Source organism: Pipra filicauda, unplaced genomic scaffold (assembly GCF_003945595.2).
Source record: "Pipra filicauda isolate LSUMZ 115617 unplaced genomic scaffold, ASM394559v2 scaffold85_size2586006_pilon, whole genome shotgun sequence".
Classification (NCBI taxonomy): domain Eukaryota; kingdom Metazoa; phylum Chordata; class Aves; order Passeriformes; family Pipridae; genus Pipra; species Pipra filicauda.
The window spans coordinates 2,127,241-2,149,206 of record NW_024105042.1 but is presented as its reverse complement, the minus strand read 5'-3'; the positions used below and the strand labels follow the sequence as shown (position 1 = coordinate 2,149,206).

Genomic DNA, 21,966 nt, shown 5'->3' with positions numbered 1-21,966 from the left:
CAAGAGATACATATTCTGTCTCTGGTGGAAATGCTCCAAGTGCCTCTTTTTGAACTACGAGATTTTATAGTTAAAAAATCTCTAAACAAATAATGTCAGGCGGATTCAGATATTTCCATAAGGAACACTGAAATCAGTTATAAAGTCAGCATTTTCACCATACAACTTTAATCACAGGGAACTAGCCTGTGAAGTGTGACCAGCACTCATCCAGCCTACAGGACACACTGCATGGATCTAACAGCTCACTTCCACAGGAAAGTCAGCCACAGTTCCACCTGTTCTCCATGAGGTCCCACCTCATTTCTCTTGCACTGCACAGGGACCAACCACATAACCCTGAAAGCTGCATTAACACATTGAGGCAACATAAAAAATATGAGCCAGCATCAACTCCTCTTCCCATTTCCACTGGAACACAGAAATTAATAGTTTCTTCTATATGAGGGAGCCAAGATGTTTGATAAAGTACCACAGCCGGAAAAGAGAGGCAGCAAAACTGTGCAGCTGTGAGTGAAGCCAATGGAAGTCAGGAAACTGAAGTTTCCAACAAGCCTGCAATAAACTGCTGAACATGAAGCTGAAACCTCAGGACAGCATCTACTCACAAAACATGCTCAGGACTAGATTGCAAACCTAGTCCTCCTCCTCCCAGAAGAAAACACACACACACAAAAAAGAAACCAAACTCACGAAAACCTGGGTTTTTTTACCTTAATCACATTAATTAAATTGTTTTCAAGTAGACTGGAGAAGGCTGGACTGGCAGACGCTAAGTCTTCTCTTGGCTGTTGTTGACTCACTGCTTCTTGCACCTGACTTCTAATAAAAGAGACACAATCTGAGCAATAAATGAACAATTTAAGAGCTCATAAAGGCCTATTTACATCAAACTGAAGAAAAAAAACCCTGCATGGTTCAAAATGCCTTCAAATCAAAACAATGGTCAGTTACAGAGCACACACGTCTAACTCAATTTGTAGCTGCTGGGCTACTTAAGCAACATTCCTGTAAACCTCCACTAGGAAGATGCAGGACAAAGGACTATGCTCTGGTTTGCTGAACCCTTACTTAGGTTTGAAGTTCTGGGTTATTTACTTCTACTAAGACCTGAGCTGAGAACTTAAAGAAAAGTATGTCTTGATGGAAGGGAGGGGAAATAAAAAAGAACCTTCTAAGGTTCTTCTACATTCTAAGCACAAGATTTGCTTTCAAAGGATATAAGGAATAAATATCAAAAGGAAAACACTTACAAAATATCATGCTTGTTAAAGTTGGGCTGCAGATGTTGCAATGGAAAGAGAGATCTAAACTCAACGCCCATATTGACAAAAACAACTGATATATCTGCTATTGAAGGAATCCACAGTTTAGAGTGTTCATCACTGATGGAAGCTACAAATAAAAGACACGGAATGGATTAGTTTTAAATTTAGTTCTGAGCACTAGTTCCTTTCAAGGGAAACAAATAAGTTCAGCAATCTGCATCAGTTCTACCAGCTCTCATCTCAGAAGAGTCGGTATGTTGAACAATACACCTGTGTTCAGAACGAGGAGAGGGTAAAAAAAGTCTAACACGGTATTTTACACTAGAGAAACATCTTGACTACATAACAGTTCGACTACTTTCAAGTTCCACCAATCTTCCATCGCAGCTCTCTTTCATCATGAACAGCAGAACAAGCAAGGCGGCAATATTTATTTCTAAGAGAATACATAAATTACTGTTTTGTATAAGTAAAGGTAAGAGGGAGTTATCATAGTGGGACTGGAAGGAAGCTAAGTAAGATTTGAAAATAGGCAAGGTTTCTGGAACAAAGTGCTAAACAAGGATCTCTCCCAGTCTTAATTCTTTGAATGTTCATTCATCATCTTGAACTGTTCATTCAGAATCAAGCCTAATGCCAGCAAGGCACAAAATAAAGGAGGCTACATTCCCTCTTATACCAGCTCACAGTCTCATTTTAAACAAGAATTAAAATATGGGGTCCAATTTGGAGAGGCCTGAGCAAATACTTCAAGAGAACCACGTCACTTTAACAACATTAACTGGTAGCCTTAAATGAATGTGACTTTTGATGGATCTGAGTGAAGACATAGGGGATGTACAAAAGAACTTGTAGTGGAGAAGTATTTAAGAGTACACATGAAGGCAGGCAAATACACACGACATCGGCAGCAGTATGAGCTGAAGGAGATCCTTCTAAGTGTTTTTGTGCAGGTGTATGATTCTCTTCACTTTTGCCATTTATCTGGAAAGTAAACCATGCAGTGCTACACACTGAGTATGACAATGTGAAAAACATCTTGTAGTCCTTAAGCTGTGAGTGTCTGCATCTTCCAAAGTAAAAGAAGGAAAGGTGCGCAAACTTTTGAGCAGACTTGGGCTTCTCTTCAGGTCAGTTCTATTTGTGAAATACCAGACATGAATTTAAAAGGCTCTGTACTGGATGCACTGCTTTGCAGGTACGTGCCAGGACCACACACTGTGGTTCAGCTTGCACACACTCAGTCGAGACCAACCCCCAGTATTTGTGCATTACGTAAGTAAGAGAAGAGCCTACATTCATGCCAGAATCACAGAATAGAACTAGAACCTTTTACTTTCTCACCAATACTTTTCTAAACTTGAGTGGAGAAATGCCTTCATTTAGGTGGCCACTTTTCCACCCTTCAAATACTTACAGCTTTTTAGTGTTAGCTCCATCAATCTGTCTAAAATCTGAGTGGAAACACAATGGTCAGGATGAATAGACATCATCTGTGGAGAGAAAAAAAACAACACATGAAAAACCAAGCTGCACGATGGTATTAGTTTTAATTTTAAAAAATCCCCAAAACCAAAAACAACCTACAACTCCTTGGCAGAAAAAATAAGAAACAGTAACAGATTAAAAAAATACCCAACCCCCAAAAAACAACTGCAAAGCCTCTAAAGCAAGATATACCAAGGAGAACAGAATACTCTGAATAGGGATTATTTGAAGCAGTGCAAAGATGCTATGAATACTTTAAAATTAATTATTTACCATATCAGAATGCTGTAACCCCATGTTAGTTCATGAGAAAGTTCTGAGGGTTAAAAGAATGGAAAGTATCACAGATTCTTCTGAAACCCATTTGCATCTGTGATCAAACTGAACTTCCTGATCAGGAGTGGAGGCAACGGACTTAACTACACCCTTTTCCAGTCACAGGCAAGTTGAACATATGGAATACTAAACTGAAACAATGAATTCGTAGTTTTTCACAGAACTCTTAACAACAAAAACATGACTATGAAGTACAGTTCAGGTTTCCTGGAGCACTTCACTAGCCCAGCAAAACATCTTTTTCTCCCCCAAGTGCTGGACAGTTTCCTCCTCTGTAAGTGATCTGAATTGGCTCACACTTCCTCCTCATTAGAGGAACAACAGGGCTCACAGAATGGGGGCAAGGCAATTTTTTACTGGCTGGAGGAAAGGACATGGAACAGCAAAATGTTTCCCTTTTGGCAAATGTAGAAAGCCAGACAACAGACCCAGGCTGCAATTTTAAAGGTGGCCCAGCTTTCTTTTTTTGTTTCAGGTACAGTTCGAACGTGGTAAATAATAGAATGGAGGTTGGAGAGAAGCATTTTTGTGAGTAACAGCACTTTGTAAATTCCTGGGGATTCAGATACAGACATCTAGATAGGAGACAGCTACCACATTTCCTTTGAGAATGACTCTAGGCTTTTTCCTGAGCCATAAGGTACCTTTTCCAAGGGAAGATTATCTGACAATGCAGGTATCATTGATGATTTAGAAGGTGATATGCAGAAATGGTACTTTTGCATATTGCAGCATGTATTTTTTTCAAAGGGTGGAAGGAAATACAATTAACATTAGCTTGTGATTTGGCCCACACTATTAATATCATGAAGTCTCTCCTCACCTAGCATTTACTGTGTCCTTTTCAAATGCAGTAGCATATATGAACATGGACAGGGACGTGCAGCTTTGCATTCACTCAAAGTGTGGAGAAAAAGCTATCTCTACTATTTTACCCCCAGCGACAATCAAAGTATTCAAGACCGGAGAACAAATCAGAACCCGGGGAAAAAAAAAAGGAAAGAAAAAAAAAAAAGGAAAGAAAAAAGACTTTTTTATTTAGAAGTTGTTAACCTAATGGAACAGATTCACAAACTTTTCTGATTATTCCTGCTACAACTGGCTTCCAGGAAATATATTATACGTGCACAGGGTATAACTGCATGAATAGCACAGACTTACCTGGAAAAGCCACTTCAGAATTGGTATGGGACACAATATACAACTGTAAGAAGAACTTAAAAAACCACCGACAGCTAAATAAAGCTGCTGCTTTATACTAGAACTGTAAGAGAAGGATGGGGATGAGGAAAGAGGATAAAAATCAATTAGTGGTTGAATCATTACTTTTGCAAAAGCATAAGAACTTCCCCACCCCTCAGATCATCATCAACTGCAAAGAAAGATCTGAATATCCAAACCAGATGTTATTCACATGCTATTACCTATATAAAATGTTCTAGTAATCAAACCTTGATTTGTAATAGCAATCAAATTTACAAATGTCATTTAGAACAACTATCTTTTTCTCCAGAATGCCATAACATGCAGTTTGGAAACATTTATATCATTAGAGAATAAAAGTTTCAAATAATCCTTGATTTACACTACTGTACTGTGAACCACTATGCCTGACTGCACAGACAGGCTGTTATGCTCACTGAGGCCAGTGAATAAGACTTTTAACTGTCCAATGACCTCTACCAACACTTTCAGAAGAAAAGAGAAAAAACATTGTTTTTAAAATACTCTTAAATAAAGAGTCTGAAGGCAATTAAAATCAAACAGCCTAATCTTACTGGGCAAATTTGTGAGGTGCAAAAAAAAGCTGTTAGAAGAACAGAAAGTATGTCATTGCTATCACTGAATTATTTTAGTTTTAGTCTTCCTTAGGGAGCTAGGTATGTAAAAAGCAGCTGAATTAATGATATCCAGTTTCCCACACACCCTTCTTTAGTTTCCTCTACTCTCTGTATCTACTAAATCAGGTAACTCTGTTGAGAGATCTGTGTCCTAACTCCTACATACACCCTCTACCTGTCTGACTGGGAAGACCTCCATGTGCCAACTGGGCAGCCAGTACGTGCCAGCTGTGCCAACTGGACAGAATGCATAAGCAATTAAATCATATTTGCCTTCTGCAAGGGATGATTAGTCTAATTCTCATTCCTCCAGTCACTGATTTACAAGATACTTTTGAAGCTTATATCCTTGTGATCTCCAAAACATATTAATAGAAAGGCCTGAAGCCAAAGGAGTGTATCACAAACATCACTTCCTCAAGAGATGAGAAGTCACTCTCCTCCTCTTCACACCCACAACTGCACATACACATGTATATAAAATCCTTTAATAGTAAGAGAATTCTCTCAGTTCCACTGATACATGTCTGCAACCAAATACCAACTGAAATAACCAGAATTTTTCAGGATTTACACTTGTGGCATTAGGCAAGAATTTGTCCAGCTATTTATAGTCTGACAGCCTTGTATATATAGAACAGAAATGCCTATGAGTTCCATAGCACTTGTTTATATACACACAGACACACTGATTGCCTGTGAGTGACTGAGTCCAGCAGGTGTCAGAGGTTATGACTCTGCAATCCTCATTAGGTGAAGCCTCAAGTCCCAGACCCATCCAGGACAGAGCACCAAAAGTCTTTCAGCAGACACAGTGTGACACTAGAAGGTCACAAATCAGTTCACCACAAAGGTCCTCTTTCTATCTGGGGATAGTTAAGCTTGTGTTCATTTAAACATTTCACTTCTGCATTTATCTTCCACAAGCTGGTCAGGTTATCAACGATAGCCCAATGCAGCAGAAATATGGAAGAGGCCAGAACAGCTCTTTGTTTCTTTATGTCTCACGTAAGAGGTTTTTTCAACGATTGCAGAGGAGGAAGGAAGGAAGCTTCAAGTTACAATTTACTGTTCTGTAAAGCTAACCGAGCAAGGAAAATTCCAGGGAAAGGAAGTTAGTCTTGCCTACTTAGTAAGACAGAGCACGTTTATATGCAAAGATACTATTTTATCTTAAAACTGCTAACACTGAACAAAATTGTATGAGTAAACACAACAAAGTAAAGAGGATATCCTTACTTAAGAAGCAGATTTTCTACAGGATTTTGAGGGATGAGGTAAAAATTCCTCAAGTCAAGGTTATGTTGATTGAAGATTTGCCCAGAAGCTGATAAATCAAATATATCTTCTCCAGGGTGGTAGTCAGGTATGGCATTGACTACTACTGAAAATCTCTTCGTAAATGCCCTGTAAAATTGAAAACTGCTTTTGTTAATTCAAATACTGAGAAGCTATTTGCTGCTTGAGACAATTATTTGCAGATGTTGAACACATCAGTCTTACGTGAAAGCTGAATTGTTAAAAACACAGTAACACCCAGGGAAACCCGCTCAACCCCAAAAGACATAAAAATGGTTCACATTAAACATATTAACAACAACTATTGTAAATGAAGAGAGGTTTGGAAAAAATAAGCTAGAAAAGCAAAGAACTAGATTTAATTGGTTTTGGAGTTGGAAGGACCTGTGTTCTTCTGAGAGATCTTCATCTCCACTGGCATTCTCCTCATTTTCTCCATCGGAAACACTGTCCTCTCTTTCTATGTCTTCCTGTAACCGCTTTTCTAGTTCATCTACCCTGAAATAACAATAGCAGCAGAGCACATCGTCACCATTTTGTATTTCCAACAGAAGAGAACAAAATCCAAGCTCTGAATGTGAACCCAGGAGTCAGTAGCCAGTTACACATGACAAAAGCACCTGAGACACTGCATCTGTGTAAAAACCAAGCATCTTGCTATTCCAAGGCACAAAGCGAATGTTTCCCAAAACCTAATGAATTTCCAACAGTGCAACCAACCACTAGTTTGTCAGAGACAAATACACTCAACCAACTTCTGATAAATTTTTTTGTAATTGCACAAAATTTTCAATCTCGTGGCTGAATTTTTAATATTTTTTTTAAAAATACCAAACAAATACTTTATTTGTTAAACAGTATTAGTTACAGGAGTATTCATTACTCCATAGTCAGTCAGCCCATAGTTACAAGGGTCAGATTCTTTAATCAGAACAGCTAATCACACATACATACCTATCACCACTACTTGCCATTAGCACATTTCACTTCCTACCCAAAAGATCTCTTGCAAGAACACTCATTAGTTCTGTTCACTGACCTGTGTAGCCTACTCAGACACCAATAGTCTACACAACTTTGGGAACCAAAACTGAGCTACAAATACCTTTGAAGAAACTAGTACAGTCAGTCTACATAAATATTCCTATTTCATGCCTGACCAGCAGCTGCTAGCTGGCTCAGTGACCTACAACGAAGACATCAGTAAATTTAGTCTGGCTCTTCAAGGGTAGGCAGACGCATCACAAATCACTCCTTATTGCTTGGAAGGAGCCTGTCATTCAGCTTTTAGAGTTAAGCCACACTTGTAGGTCCTGTCAGATGTATGTTGGTACCATCAGCAGGCAGAGCTTAGCTTGTTGCTAATCAAACTCCATCAGTTTGGGGGAGATGAGGTAAATCTAAGCTTCTACAACACCATCCCAAATTTTTCAAACCAGTTTTAAGAAACAAACCTCCTAGATTCTTCTTTTTCCTTCAAGAGGTTTTCTAAGCTGTTCACATACGACACCTTGGTCACAGGAGGAGTCTTAGAAAGCTGTAAATGAAATAGTAAGAAATTAAAAAAATACCACAAGCTATCAATTCATTCATAATATTGTATTAGACAATAAACACAATGAAAATAGAAACCTCTTCCAATTTCAATGATATTTTACACGCAGATAAAAACCCAAAGGAGACCCTGCAAAGGAGACCCTGCAAAACAGGATGATTAACAGGTTAGGTTTCTCAGTCCCCTGACAATTTCACGTAATAGTCAAATCTCTCTCAGTGACTAATTTAGAAATGACTACTCTTCACAATAGATCTGAACAGCGAAGCAAAAATCTGCATCTCTGGGGCTGACCTCCAGCTAACCGTCACAAAGAGCATTAGCATCAGAAGCCTTTGACCCCACAACTTTATTATTGTCAGCCACTGAGACCCTGGGAATCTCCATTCTTGTGCACAAGACAAGAAACTTCAAAAATAATTCAGGACCCTTTTCTTAGTTTCAGAGTCCCTGGAGGGCAAAGCACCAGTGTTTGTTAAACTACCTCTAAAACCATCAGACAGACCAAAACTTCCAATTAAAATCCTAATAAAAACTGAAATTAAGAAGCTAATAAGTAGAATTAAAAAAAAACAAAACAAAAACAAAAACCCACAAACCGAACAACATGCAAAGTCTTAACTAATTTTGCTAGTGGCTTGGTTTTCAGTGGCCAGTCTTTTATTCAGCTTGTAGCAGACACAGATTTTAAATCTTTTATGGTCATGATTACGCTCTTTGGACAAGCACAGCCCCTCTGACACCACCTTGCTCTTCAGAGATACCTTTCAAATGTAACAAGCAGCATGACTTAGTGTGAGAAATATTAAGGTAAGAAGTCTTCAGCTTTCCCACATTTTATATCTGGTTAAAATGTCTAAAATGACTGTTGATCAACTGAGGAATCAAAACTTTATTCCAATGTGGACATATGCCCCTTCACACAACACAAGAGAAGAATGTTAGTACATGCAAAAACCATGGTCACGAAAATGTTGGGACAATTTCTAACTGCTTTGTCTTACTTGGAAATCAATTATGTAGGCCAGGCCAAATGTTGTGGTCACATACATATGCCACAAACATTTGATCTAGGCTGCATCTGTTTATCAGGCTTAACCATTAATTACGTAGACACGTTGGCTAAGGTTGTGGAATATGTATGTAACCACAGAAGTCTGATCTATAACACTCTTGCATAATGAATCAGAAGGACAGATAAAATAATTAATTATGGCTCTTCAACATCTGCCCATGGAGATAGTAACTCAGTCAACAAACAAACCATTCCAGAGACTGAAAAACATGAGGAGAAGGGGAGAGGGAAGAGAATATTTTTACAGGTATTCTGCTGTTCCTTTTCCACTGCAGGAACTAGAAGTGGGCTGACCCCAGCCAGCAGCTAAGCACCACACAGCTTCTTCATTTCCCCATCCACTCGTGCTGGGCAATGAATAAGAAGAATAAAGGCAAGGGAACACATCGGTCAAGATAACAACAGTTTAATAAGGAATAAGGGGGAAAAGAAAAAGTGATTCAAAGGCAGTCACTCAGTACCTCTCACAAGCAGAAGGATGCCCAGCTAGGCTGAGTAATGGCTACATGCCAGACCAACACCCCCTGCTTGGTTTTGATTGCTGAGCATGACACTACCTGGCATGGAAAATACCCTTTGGTCATCTGGGTCTGCTTCCCAGGCCCTGTTCCCTCCCAACTTTTTGTCTACTCTATGGGGACAGTGTGGGAGGAAGAGAAAGCCTTGATGCTGTGCAAGTAGTGCTCCACAATAGGTAGAAGACTGGTCTCTTACCAACACCAGTTTTGTCTGAAACACACAGCACCATACAGCTGTGACAAAGAAAATTAACTCCAACCGAGCCAGGCTCAGTACAAAATCCCTTTGTTTAAATGCAGCCATTTCCAACCTGTACCAGCCATCAGGAATGTCACACACTAAGACCTACTGCAGGACCTTCCTTATTAAAACATTATTTTACAATAAAACTTCAAAATCACTACTTATTTGACAAGCTTTGATTGAACAAATGACCTAATTTTTAAAAACAGATATCAATTCATCACTGTAATATCCTGTACACAGGGATTGAAAAACACTTCATTTATCCCTTATGAGCAGAAGTCATTCAGCTTTTTGAAATCCTTTCTGAAATACTTCCAATTTCCATGAAATACAACCTGAAAGAAAACATTACACTTACTTGTACACAAATCTGACTGTGTCAAGGATATATGACTGGAGCCTAGCACACAGATCTCTCAATGTCTACATCTGGCTGCACAATCCTTCAGACATTCCAAGGACAAGCACAGTAACAAGCACATCCCTGCTCCGACTACATTGTAACTGTACAGTATAGGACCCTTAAGCCAAGCAACCAGTTTTACAGGCAAATAATTCTGAATTTTCATGCATTATGAGTAAGGGGGAAAACCATATAAAAAGGTAACAAAACAAAGCTGATTATCTGCTATCTCATTCCACTTTGCTGTAGCTTTAATGGGCATAATGACAATCAGCAAGAGGTGTAGAATAGATTTTTGATTAAAATTCACGTAAAATAACTGTTATCAATCAGTCATACACATTCTGACTGTTATTACCAAGGGGTTCTACTGACACCACTTAAGACAAAAACTTGACTATTTGATTCTACAACAATATGTCTCTGTAACAAAAATTGAGTAAATAGTCATGGTTTGTGGATGGTAGTGGAATAGGTACTAGAAGAGAACTGGACATAGATGTTGGAGCAAATTGTTATGTGCTTATAAAACTGAGCTGAATAGCAGAAATTAGTTCTCTAGAACAGCTGAACAAGTTGCTGTCTGTCTATATCAGCTGGAACAAGTGAGGTTGCAGATGACTGATTTTTGAGTATGAGATTTCATTCAACAGGGCCTCTGTCTGTGTTTTGGTGGATTTTGTAAAATTTCATTCTCTTAAACTTTGAAACACAAGGTAACAATTTAGCACTCACTGGGCCTTGCACTGTGCTAAAATCTGTATTATTTTTCTTGCAAATAACACCCATAAAAGAATACTTAAAAGAACATGCTTTTTTGGGTTATAGACACTTACATGAAGCTTCAAGAATGGAGTCACAGTGTCCTGAGAAAAACTGTCACAAGATTTTTCTGGGGTCCCTATCTGTGGCTTGAGACCTGAGCAGAGAACTTTTTGCAGTGGCATGAATGCTTCTTCATCATCATCATCATCATCCTCCTCATAATCTAGAACAGATTCCAAAAACTCATCTTCACTATCAAAGCCGCTTTGTGATTTTCCATTCAGTTTGGACTTGTCTGTAGAGGTGTTTTCAACTTTTAACTCTCCTGAGGATTGTGAAGACGTATGGCTGCTGTCCTTGCAACATTCTCTCAAAGGCAATGAAAGGGGAACACTGTTACCAGTCTCCTCTGAGGGTGCAAGTTCCCCAGATACTTCCATTGTATAAGAATCAGAAGCACTTCCTGAAGTCCTGTGTTTTGTTTTTGAAAAACTGTTGCTGTATTGAATACTGTTTATGTGTGCTTTATTGTGTTCATGTCTTTCTGGTTTTTTCCCATCTTGCTCTTTCTTAGAAGCATCCAGTACCTGAGATAAGCCAGCAATCTTGAGAGGAGATTTCACACTCTTTGTTTGTGTTAAGCAGTGGAGAGAAGGCAACACAGTACTTTTTTCCTGAGAAAAAGGAAGGGACTTTTCCAAGAGAAAACATGAGTTAGCCAGCTGCAATTGATTCTCTTTGGTATCCACAACAGAAATATGGTTATTTTTATCAGGTCTGTGTGCAGAATATGAAGATGGTAAACCTACAGTAGAGCAATTATTTTTCTCCTTTTCCTCGCTCGAGTTAAGGTGTTCCTTTGAAAGAGCAGAATCATGTCTAGACAGGGCAGCAACATCCCTCAGTTGTATAACACCATCATGAGTAGACTTTAAAAGGATATTTTTTACAAAGTCAGTCCTCCTATTCTTGCATTTTGAAGATAATCTACTAAAAGCAGGGTCATTCAAATTCGATACATCAGATTGATCTGAACTGTCTTCATCCACACTCATGGCAGTTTGTTTTCTTTTCCCGGGAGAGTCTCTTTGTTTGGATGTCCCAGAAGACACCTTAGCTGGAAGGTAGTGTGAAGGAACAGCTGGGCTTTTGGGCAAACCAGAGGTCATGTCAGATGATGTTCTAAATGCATGTGGAGAAGATGCCTCATGGTTTTTTAAAACCTGCTTTAGCTTTGGTTGAGATGGGTCATCTATGAAGTGTTTGAGAAAAAAGTAAAACACAGTTGTCATGTTTAAAAATAAAAATAATAATAAAAAAATCAAATGTATAACAGCTTACCCTTTAAAGAACTAACTTCTGTTTTTAAGTCAACTAGGACTGAAATTTTTATCAGAAACTACAAAACTTCCATTCTGATTGAATACAATGGACCACAATTAAGACTTAGCTGATACTGTAATGCTATTACTGTAACTAATTTGGAAATTAATTTAAATCTGTTTATTATAAAGCAGCTCAGTAGCCACCACAGAAACACTGGAATCAATCGGTCTTTGGAAAGAGACGATAGCCCAGTTAAAATATGGGACTGGAATAAAGTTCCATATTATAGATATAAATAACAAGCAGCATGAAAAGTATTTTGGAAATACTTCAATAATTTTAACCGTGGGCATAAAAAAAAAGCATTCAGAATACAAAGAAATCTGGTTTTAGACTATGGTTCTGTGGAATCAGAGCCACCTTCCTCATCATGCTTTCCTGCTTCCTGTCTCAAGCTGGCACCAGCACCTGGACACATCACAGAGAGCTACTTCATGAAGCTGATGTGGCTGAGAACTTCCCAACTCAATTTTGGCACTGCTGGCCAAGTGCTTCTGCAAGTGCAAAGTGATGCAGAGCAGCAAAGAGTCTGGTGGGTTTCCACAGCTACAGACTCTTCTTTTTTTTTTTTTTTTTAAAGTTTATCCTACTGACCTACCTCAAGCTTCTATTCATGTGAGCTTTTTAGATTCAGATCTATCTCCTGAACAAAATGATGTGGTTAAAAGGGACAAAAAGCAACAAGAATACCAGCTAAACTTTAGTGATTTGTTCAACAAGAATGTTCTTTTTGGATTAAGCTGAAAGGCAAAATTTATTAACCACCACAGTAAATGTGGATTATCCAAAATGCAAGAGAAACCATAAAAATAATCTGAGATTAAGGTTTTAAGACAATGAAATATCATGACTTCTAATTAAGTTACAAATTATCTGTTTTACACTAAAATCACAAATTACTTTTAAATCACTTCAAACTTGCCATATTAGAAATAACACTGACCATACAGCAGTAATTATTTTTTTAGTGAGATAAAACAGAAAACATAACTTCAAGAAAAAAAAAGCCATTAAAAAGAGACACTAAGTGATGAATCTGATTGTTTAATTAATTCCATATTAACAGCACTGCTCATACCTGAGGCAGTCTCCCTTGAACTAAAACATGGTATTTTTCCTAAAGGACACCCATTTCCCTAAAAATAAAGACAGAGGAAGGAAAAAAAGTTAATTGCATGCTTTTTAAATGCTGACATCTCGAGCCAAGTGTTGAATCCAGCACAGACATAGTTCCACACATCCCCAGAAATACATTAATAGACCTCATTTCAAGACAAATTTAAAACAAAGCTGCAAAAACCTCAAATAAAGAACTCAACCCAAATTGTATGCATTTTCTTCAGATTAAAAGAGTGAACATAACTCAACCTGTAATGAAATACTACATTCTTAATAGGACCATTCCCATCTCTTTCTAAATACTGTGGCTTAAATGCATAAATCTGAACTGCTATTAACTGCAACTTCTGAGTAGCAGAAATTTGCCAGTCTGTTCCCTAAGCTACACTGTAGGAAAACACAAGGTTATAAGGCTTTTAAGATAAAGGCATTTTTTTCTACAAAATACAATTTCAAGTTACAATTTCTATTGCATTTCCATGTTTACATCTAGCCCAGAATAGCTTCCCCGCTTTTAAACTAGGATTTTTCTTTTATTGTAAAATGACTAAGAACTGGCTTACCCAAGCATGACCTAAAACTTAAAACAGCATAGCAAAAGAACATGAACTTTTGTTACATCTGAAAAAGGCAGCACCAAGAATCTGCTCCTACACTGCAAACTTGAAAAAAATAAAATAAAAAAAAATTTAAAACTTCACATGCACAATGGGTCAGTGATTTCAACCTTTAATGACCCTTTTAAACACACCTGATGCAATACACTTGTTCCTGAGAATGGTTTTACAGGATGTGGCTTAGAGTGTTTCAGCTCCTGTTTCTTCTGTTCCCTTTCTCTGCGGGGAGCTTCCAATGACAACCTAAATGCAGAATCAGTAGGAGAGCAGGGCAATTTCAAGGGGAAACCTGGGCTTTGGCACGGAGATGTGGTGCTCACAGTGCCAGTATTTCTAGCGCAAGCTTTTCGAGCATCAGCTTCTGGTGGTGAAACACATTTGTCAGAGTCTGAGCTAGTGTCTGCTATATCCACACAGTCATTTTTCTCTTCCCAACTATTTCCATAAGACAATGGTGCTCTTCCTACACCCAGAAAACTCTCATTTCTCTCCTGTTCTGGTTTGACAGTCTTATCCTCTTTGGCCAAGAAATTGCTCAGAGACCCTGTGGCAACAAAGAGTTTCTTAATCTCAACTTTTGGGCACAATGAACCTGATGCCTTCCATACTCTGCCATTCTCTAAAATATTTACGCTGTCCTTTTCCTCAATTCTTTTTCGAAAGGCATCTAGCACAGGACTTGTTTGGTGTTCGGTCTGGCATCTTTTTCTTCTGACCTTCTTTGGAGAAGATATTTTCCTTTCAAAACCTTCAGCACGTAGAACTGACAGTCCCATTCCTGCATCTTTTACATTTCCTCTGTCTGGTGAACACAGCACTATTCTGTCTTTACGGCCAAGGTCTAAGAGAGAAAAGAAAAGACAAATTATTCACAAATACAATATTGGAAGAAAAAAAAACAAACCACAAAACAACAAACCTTCTCGTACTATATTACTTGATATTTTATCTCTTTCTCACACATAATCCAAAGTAAATTTACTTAATCATTCAGTTTTGGTATTGCCATGTGACTTATTTCATATCAAAGAATCACGTGATCTACAACATAGCTTCAATTGTTATAAACAATCTACCTTAAGCAAGACAATAACTTGAAATAATAATTACATCACTATTTAAAGAAATTAATTTTAATAGGAAATTGACATTTTCAGTTACATTATTAGGAAAAAAATTAAAATGTGCACATTTTGACCTATTTGGTAGGCTATACTCACTGTGTTGCTGCACCAATCTGGAATGAGATTGGACTATAATTCTACACACTTATATAATTAAAATTCATATAAATTTATTCCATATGAAAACTACATATTTACCTTGACTTAAAACTGGTTTGAAGAACTCTGTAATGGTCTGGTTTCTGAAGAGAAAAGAAAATATAATTTTATCTTTTTAATATCTAAATGCCCATACAGTAAATATTAATAAAATTAAAATACTGTAATTTATTTCTACGGATTTTTCAATGCCAATAGCTCTTAGTGCTGATAAATCAGAAAAAGCATCATCATCCCCTTCACCTTCTAGCCTTCACCCTGCTTGACTAATGAAGTCAACCTGTCAGTTTCCTCACTCAAACTGGTTTTTTTATCATTCTAACAAGTCTAAACTACTCTTCCAGCTTAAACTAAGTTTTCCTGAATAGGACCGACCTCACCTGCATCCAGTATTCTAGGCAAGACCTCGCCAGCACCTTTTGTGACGGCATTTAACAACCTCCCCATCTCCACTATCACTTTGAACTGATAACTACTACTAGTTTTTGTTTGGGTTTTTTTAAGGTTTACAGTGGTATAAAGCCGGGCTCATCATTGCCCTCAGTGACCAAACCCTCTTCGATGCATTATTGGTTTCAGTCAGGTCTAACCACAAAGTCCTACCTGCAAGGTGTAAAGCTCAAATAATCCTGTAACCTTCTTGTGCCACAAAGTCCTACCTGCAAGTTGTAAAGCTCACATAATCACGTAACCTTCTTCTTGTGATCTAAAAGCCTTTGTGCACCACTGCTTGTTGCCTTTCTCATACATCTGGTGCCAGGCTGGGATGCAAATTCCTATATGCACTATTACCTGACTGCTCAGCAGGATTTGTACCAGCACTGTCCCTTAACAATGCACACATGTCAGTGGTCTCCCTCACAGCACCCAGCACCAGCATTTTCTGGCTTCCAACAGAAACAGCAGTCTACAACCACAACCACCTACAAGACAATTAATAGTTTTAATTCAGAGGTATGTTCTCTGGCAAGAACAAGTGGAACATGCGAACTCCAAGGTGTTTCTCCACTAGAGAATATTGTTTCTAAAAATGGGCAGATTGTCTGAGCAATGTGCAACTTGAACACTAAAATACATCAGGATCTATGAACTTGCTATCTTCATCTTCTCCCACACAGTTTACTAATGACTTCAAGGTTATACTTACGCCTGTCTTGGAAGTGTCTCTTCAAACAAAATATTGGTATGAGAAAGCGAGAACACAGATTGGTTTAAGACCTTCTTCCCTATTTTGTTATCTTTCTGTACCTCCCAACAGTGCAACAGTGACAACCAGGGAAACACTTACTTATTCCAGATTCTAAATTAACATATTCAAGCATCCATACATGCCTGTGTTCCCACAGAGTCAGTAACCATTTTTGAAGTTTAGGCCAGAAGAACCCACTGCTCGCTCATACAAACTGAATTTGGATTTAATTTTTAATCTTTCTTTAAGCTTGTAACTTTCACTTTTGCATTTTCTCACATGGCTTTTGCATTTTTAGCACCTATAGAAATACAAAAAGCTGTTTATAATGCACTGATACTTCTTAGATCAGGCTACTGGCAAGCAGTGATGTTTAAAAATTCTGTAATTTAATGAAAAGCCACCTGTAATCAGAATGTGTGAGTGCATAAAACTGGGGGTTTTTTGGCTTACCAAAGAGACCAGAAAAACTACTTGTCAAAGACTAGCTGCCTCCAATCTGTCTCAGCTCAATTTGACATAGGGCAAAATATGCATGTTCTTCCCACATGCTACAACAGTGTTAAAGAAATTTTTGACACCAGGCTCTCAACTCCATTAGATAGGTTTACTGGCACAAATCAGTCATCTGGTAGCCCAAGCTGGTGCCTCAAAAGATGGGCCACAAAAAAAGGAAATCCCTGGGCAACTACACCCTTATGATCTAAACTCCCCATCCCTCACGGGAGTCCAGACCAATAGTGATTTAAGGGTCTGGGGTCTTCTCACTCTTCTTTGGTTCACTGTTTCATTACTCAGTGGTTGCTGTGTGATCATCTTCACATCCCCTTCAGTCTTTTTTGGACAATTCTGTGGTCCATGTTGTAATACAGTTGTTACTGTTCATATACGACATACGTTCATATACTGTCCACTCCAGCTATTAATTTTTAAGTAATATTTAAGCTGCTAACTTTGTCTATTCTAACTCTCACTAATGTTCAGGGTGTTAGCACCAGGTTTTGCTATAATACATCTTTCACTCACACAACAGAGCCATGTAGTACAAGTAGAGTTCAACTTGTGGCCTAACTCTTGCTGCTTATGTCACTCAGCGCTCAGCTACTTTCAAATAATACAAAATTTTCAGCACACAGGATCTCCACATCTCAGTTCAGCAGAAGAATCAAAAGGCTCAAATGCAGGTTTATTCTCTTCTGCCGACCAATTTCTCTTTCTGCCCTAGACCACCTTGACCTCACCTGCTCAAAACACAGCTGTCTCCACCTCACATTCCTCAGACACACCTGATGCTTGCATGGACTGCTCTCAAGCTGCAAAATCATCCAGTGCCCACAGCTTTCCACACTGCATGTCTTTCCAAATCCTTTCTATTTTCCTAACTAAGCAACTGAACTTTCTGCCCAGTTAAAGCCCCATCCACATACGAAGCACCACTGGCAGGGCAAATCTCATCTTCAGTTACCTTTCAGATTCTTCTTTTCACCTAATCTTGGAAGACAAACCATGAAAGACTGAACAGTTAAAGATTAATTCCTCAAACCATCGACCATTGGCAAAAAAAAAAAAAGTTTGTGTGTATATATATATGTATACATATATATAAACACCGGTCATTCAGTGTCCTTTCACTCTAATCCACCCCAAGGGATCTTGTGTTACTCTTGCCTTCAGAGGTGGGTCATAACAAAACCAAAACCAAGGCCTTCCACCATCTTTGTCCTTGTTTCCACAGCCACTGATTCCGAATGACTGTTTATGTCCTTCACACAGCTGTCTTTCATTCTAAATGCAAGACCTCTGTAGCAAAACTCTTGTTTATTCCATAATTATACAAAGCCTTGTACAACATAACTGAGGGAATGGAAGCACTTTTCCCTGGGATAAGTTTTATTTGAATGAAGAGATGGAGAGTGATTTGCCTTAGACTACTGGTTTGAAAGTACTTATCCACCAATATTATTTTCTCCTTTGCATTTGTAACTCTGCTTTTTGGAAGTACAAGGGATAGGAACTGTCCAACCAGGATTCTGTATTGTATCTCAGTAAAGGAAGTGTACTAGAAATTTCAGACAAAACAAAGGGTGAAAAGAGAAAAAAAAAAGCATGTAATGCAGTACAGGGAAGAACATGAGAAAGAACTGGGCTTTCCAACTGCTTTTCACATACATGTGAAAGTACAAAGAGAACATGTGATTTTTTTTTTTATGTGAATGGGGCCCTGACTCTTCACAAACCATTTACAAGTTGTTTTAGTAAGAAGTTACTAGGTTTCACTCTTTACTACCTAACATGAAAATCACAGTTGTTTAATGTATATTTATCAACAACTACACAGCTCTGGTTAACACTTTATGGCAAAATATATAAATTCAGCAAAACCTTTTATCCCTCCTCCAGAATTACTCTCCCATTTTTGTGAAATCTCTCATCTTGACTGAGACACCAAGGAGACCACTAAAAACCCCCGAGAAAATGCAAAAGCCATAAATACATGATCTTGCCTGACAAAGAAAAACGCTACACTGCTAGGAGAGGAACCTAACAGACCTTTCGGCCTTTCAAAACTAAGGATACAACCCGCACGAAAGAGGAAAGGAGGAAATTCACTTGTCTAAAAAGACGAATCCCTGAGTATTTGGTAGAAGTAACCAACTTTTACAGCCCCATAGTGCTAATCTCTGACTGGATAAAAACTGTCCTTTTAAAAGGAAACACTAGCAACAGCTCAGAGAAAAGAAATCCAGGTAATGTAGGGATAAACTACAAGAAGTTACATCTTTGATGCAACTTTGATGTAGCGTCTTGAAAAGCACTGCAAAAATAGAAAAAAAAAACAAACACAACAAAACCATTCAGAATAGAAAGTCACACAGAAAACCTCACAGTGTTTTAGATACCTGCAGCAAAACTGAAACTACATAGTTTCACTTTCTCAGGCAAGAAAGGATGCAAAACGAACCGAACTTTTACCTTCTCCCCTTTCTTTAGACGTAGGTGCTATCAAAAAAAAGAGCATCAGAACAAAATAAGGCGCTGCTAACGGCATAAGAAAATTTTTACTTGTCTCATTCTGTAGGAAACAAAGGTTATTTAACTCGGTGGCCTCCAAAAAAACCTCATCAACTCTTTATCTGAATTTGGATTTCTACTTAGCAGACAGGTTCTAAAAACTGTCACTGACTGCCACTGCTTCCACCGCAGACCGTGTCCCGCAGCACCGTTAGCGGCACAGGTCCCGGCCGGAGCGGGTTTGGCAGCGGAACCCACGGCACCCCAAGTTCTCCGTTAGAGCCGAACCGCTGGAGCCGCTCAGCTCCACAGACGGGCTCGCCAGCACCGGGGCGTGAGACGGGAGAGCACACGGGCACACGTGGGACGACTCCAGCATCCTGAAGGGTGTGCTGGAGACGCCAGCCAGAACTCGGCTGGACACTGCCAGACCCCTTTCCCTTCGGCCAACGAACCACCGGCACCACGTGCAAGTACCGATGAGGCGGCACCGGCCCCTCCGCGGCTGGAGCACCGCGGGGCTCTCACACCCCGCCCGCCGAGCGCCGGGGGGCTGCCGGGGATGCTCCCAGGGCGGCCCCGGTAACCCTCGCCGGGACGCCCCCTGCCACCCGTCCCGGGCGCGCCGGAAGCCGCGGCGCCGACAGGGGCGGCGACAGCGGCGGCGACGACCCTCCCCTGCGGTACCTGCCGTCCTGGGCCACCTCCCTGCCCGCGGCCGCCAGCGTAACATGGCGTCGGGACATGGCGACAGGCGGGCCCGGCGACGGCAGCCCCTCGCCGAGCGGGCGGGTCATGGCGCGGGCGGCCCGGCGGGCCCCACACGGGCGAGGGGAGCGGCGGGTGCGGCCGCCCCCAGCACCATCGCAGGGGCCGCGGGCCGAACAGTCCCTCCAGGCGGGGGTTACGGGACGGGCTGTGCCCGCTGTTCCTTCAGTGGGAAGACTCGGCCGCTGATTGGCTGAGCGGCTGCGGGAGCCGCGCCTTCCATTGGCTACTCGCCTCCGGGGGCGGGACAGGGAGCTGGAGCGCGGCTATGATTGGCTACCGGGAAGGCGGAAGGCGGGCTGAGAGGAGGAAGGGTGGTTTGGCGCTTCGGTCTGGTGCCACTCACCCCCCGCCGCTCTCTGATTGGTGCGCTCGGGGCGGGCTCTCCCATCCTCCGCGAGGGTTTGCGCCCGCTGCGCGCCGGCCGTTCGCGGTTCCCCGGCGCGAACTGGGGAATTTTGGGAACACTTTGGGGGCACTTTGGTGGGGTACACCCACGACCAGAACCGTCCCACGAAGAAAATCGGACATGGACCGCCAGCGAGCTGCAGGTGGTGGGGCTTGCGCTGCATCCGTGAGAAGATCCAGGCTGCACACCCATCTACAGAGCCGCGGGACAATGTTTGGGAGGCTAAAAAGTTGGGATGGGTGTAACTTTTTCAAAATCGCCACCAAACCCTGTGCCTTCCCATCCTAAGCGTACTGTGCAAGCTTCACTCCGTGCCCGGACCTTCCCCTGAAAACGCACCCTCGGTGCGACCCCCTGTGTCCTGCACCACCACATGGCAAACGTTTTGGACGAAAACTCAGTCCAGAAAACCTGAAGAACCAGGTTTGGAAGCTTAGAGAATGCCAGTACTGCTATCTGTAATTCACATAACTAGTCTATAAAAATTAGCAATGTCAAAATGTTTCTACACTACCTGCTTTAGCAGTTCCAAGCAGGTGCTGCACAGGTACAAGGTAGTTCCTGCCCGTTGTCTGCAGAAAGAAGAGATCACGGGATCATAGATCCGTTTAGGTTGGAAAAGACATTTAAGATGCCCTGAAGGCTTTGTGGGACAGTTTGTGCTGAAATCTGTTTTGTCTGAGGTTTTGTTTAGCACTTTACCTAAGAGTAGAGATGACCAAGGCCACTGTTTTTCTAATATTTTTCTTGGATCCAGAAACACATGGAGACAACTGACTCAAAATGAAAAGGAGTGACCCATCCCATGTCTCTTTCCCCACCCTTCCTAAGGCAGTCTGGCCTAGGGAAAGGCTGCAAAGGAGAAGCAGCAGAAGTGAAAGCACAGGACAAAATACAAAACTGCATTTTGAGCACCTGAATGTCTGAGTCTGCTCTGTACTATGCACTCCACTCCCTTTCGTCATGCCCATCCCTCAGTCTCTTTTTTTCAAAAGCTTTCATCATCTGATCTCTTAAACCCATCCTCAAAAGTGTAAAACACAGGCTGCCATCACAACATACACTTTGCTTCTTACTTTCTTGAACCCATCTTACACGTCCTGCCTTCAGCTGCACGCTCTTTGCCCCGGGGACCATCTATGAGTATTATGTTTGTAAAGAATCTTCCAGGAGTGGATCCCACTGTTTGACAACACACTTCCCGACCCACTACGCACAACAGTACAATAAATCCATGTTTATGCTTGGTCTAACTTCCTTGAGCAACAAATTAAGAACATTTTGACTTGCTTTCTTGAAAAGACAGTAGTGTGCATTTGAATTACTGTTAATAAAGTGGTAAAGTGTCATGCCCAGTGTTAGCCGGGAATTCCAAAAATATTTTTATG

At 40.4% G+C, this 21,966-nt stretch overlaps 1 protein-coding gene across 2 annotated transcripts in view; it reads right to left on the bottom strand.

The window, feature by feature from the left end:
- The window catches only part of SLF2 (SMC5-SMC6 complex localization factor 2), a 30,505-nt gene extending 10,192 nt beyond the window's left edge, over nucleotides 1–20,313 (bottom strand). Inside the window, exons 1-12 of one of the 2 annotated variants that reach the window (XM_027738708.2) lie at nucleotides 20,089–20,313; nucleotides 15,240–15,283; nucleotides 14,052–14,758; nucleotides 13,260–13,317; nucleotides 10,867–12,047; nucleotides 7,687–7,769; nucleotides 6,617–6,730; nucleotides 6,173–6,340; nucleotides 4,254–4,356; nucleotides 2,686–2,761; nucleotides 1,254–1,395; nucleotides 714–822 (exon numbers count right to left, since the gene is read on the bottom strand). In XM_027738708.2, the coding sequence (XP_027594509.2) occupies nucleotides 714–822; nucleotides 1,254–1,395; nucleotides 2,686–2,761; nucleotides 4,254–4,356; nucleotides 6,173–6,340; nucleotides 6,617–6,730; nucleotides 7,687–7,769; nucleotides 10,867–12,047; nucleotides 13,260–13,317; nucleotides 14,052–14,758; nucleotides 15,240–15,283; nucleotides 20,089–20,198 (2,895 nt within the window). In that variant the 5' untranslated portion in view covers nucleotides 20,199–20,313. The remainder of the gene's footprint in view (nucleotides 1–713; nucleotides 823–1,253; nucleotides 1,396–2,685; nucleotides 2,762–4,253; nucleotides 4,357–6,172; nucleotides 6,341–6,616; nucleotides 6,731–7,686; nucleotides 7,770–10,866; nucleotides 12,048–13,259; nucleotides 13,318–14,051; nucleotides 14,759–15,239; nucleotides 15,284–20,088) is intronic. The other variant, XM_027738711.2, reaches the window with a different exon arrangement.
- Nucleotides 20,314–21,966: the final 1,653 nt, after the last annotated feature.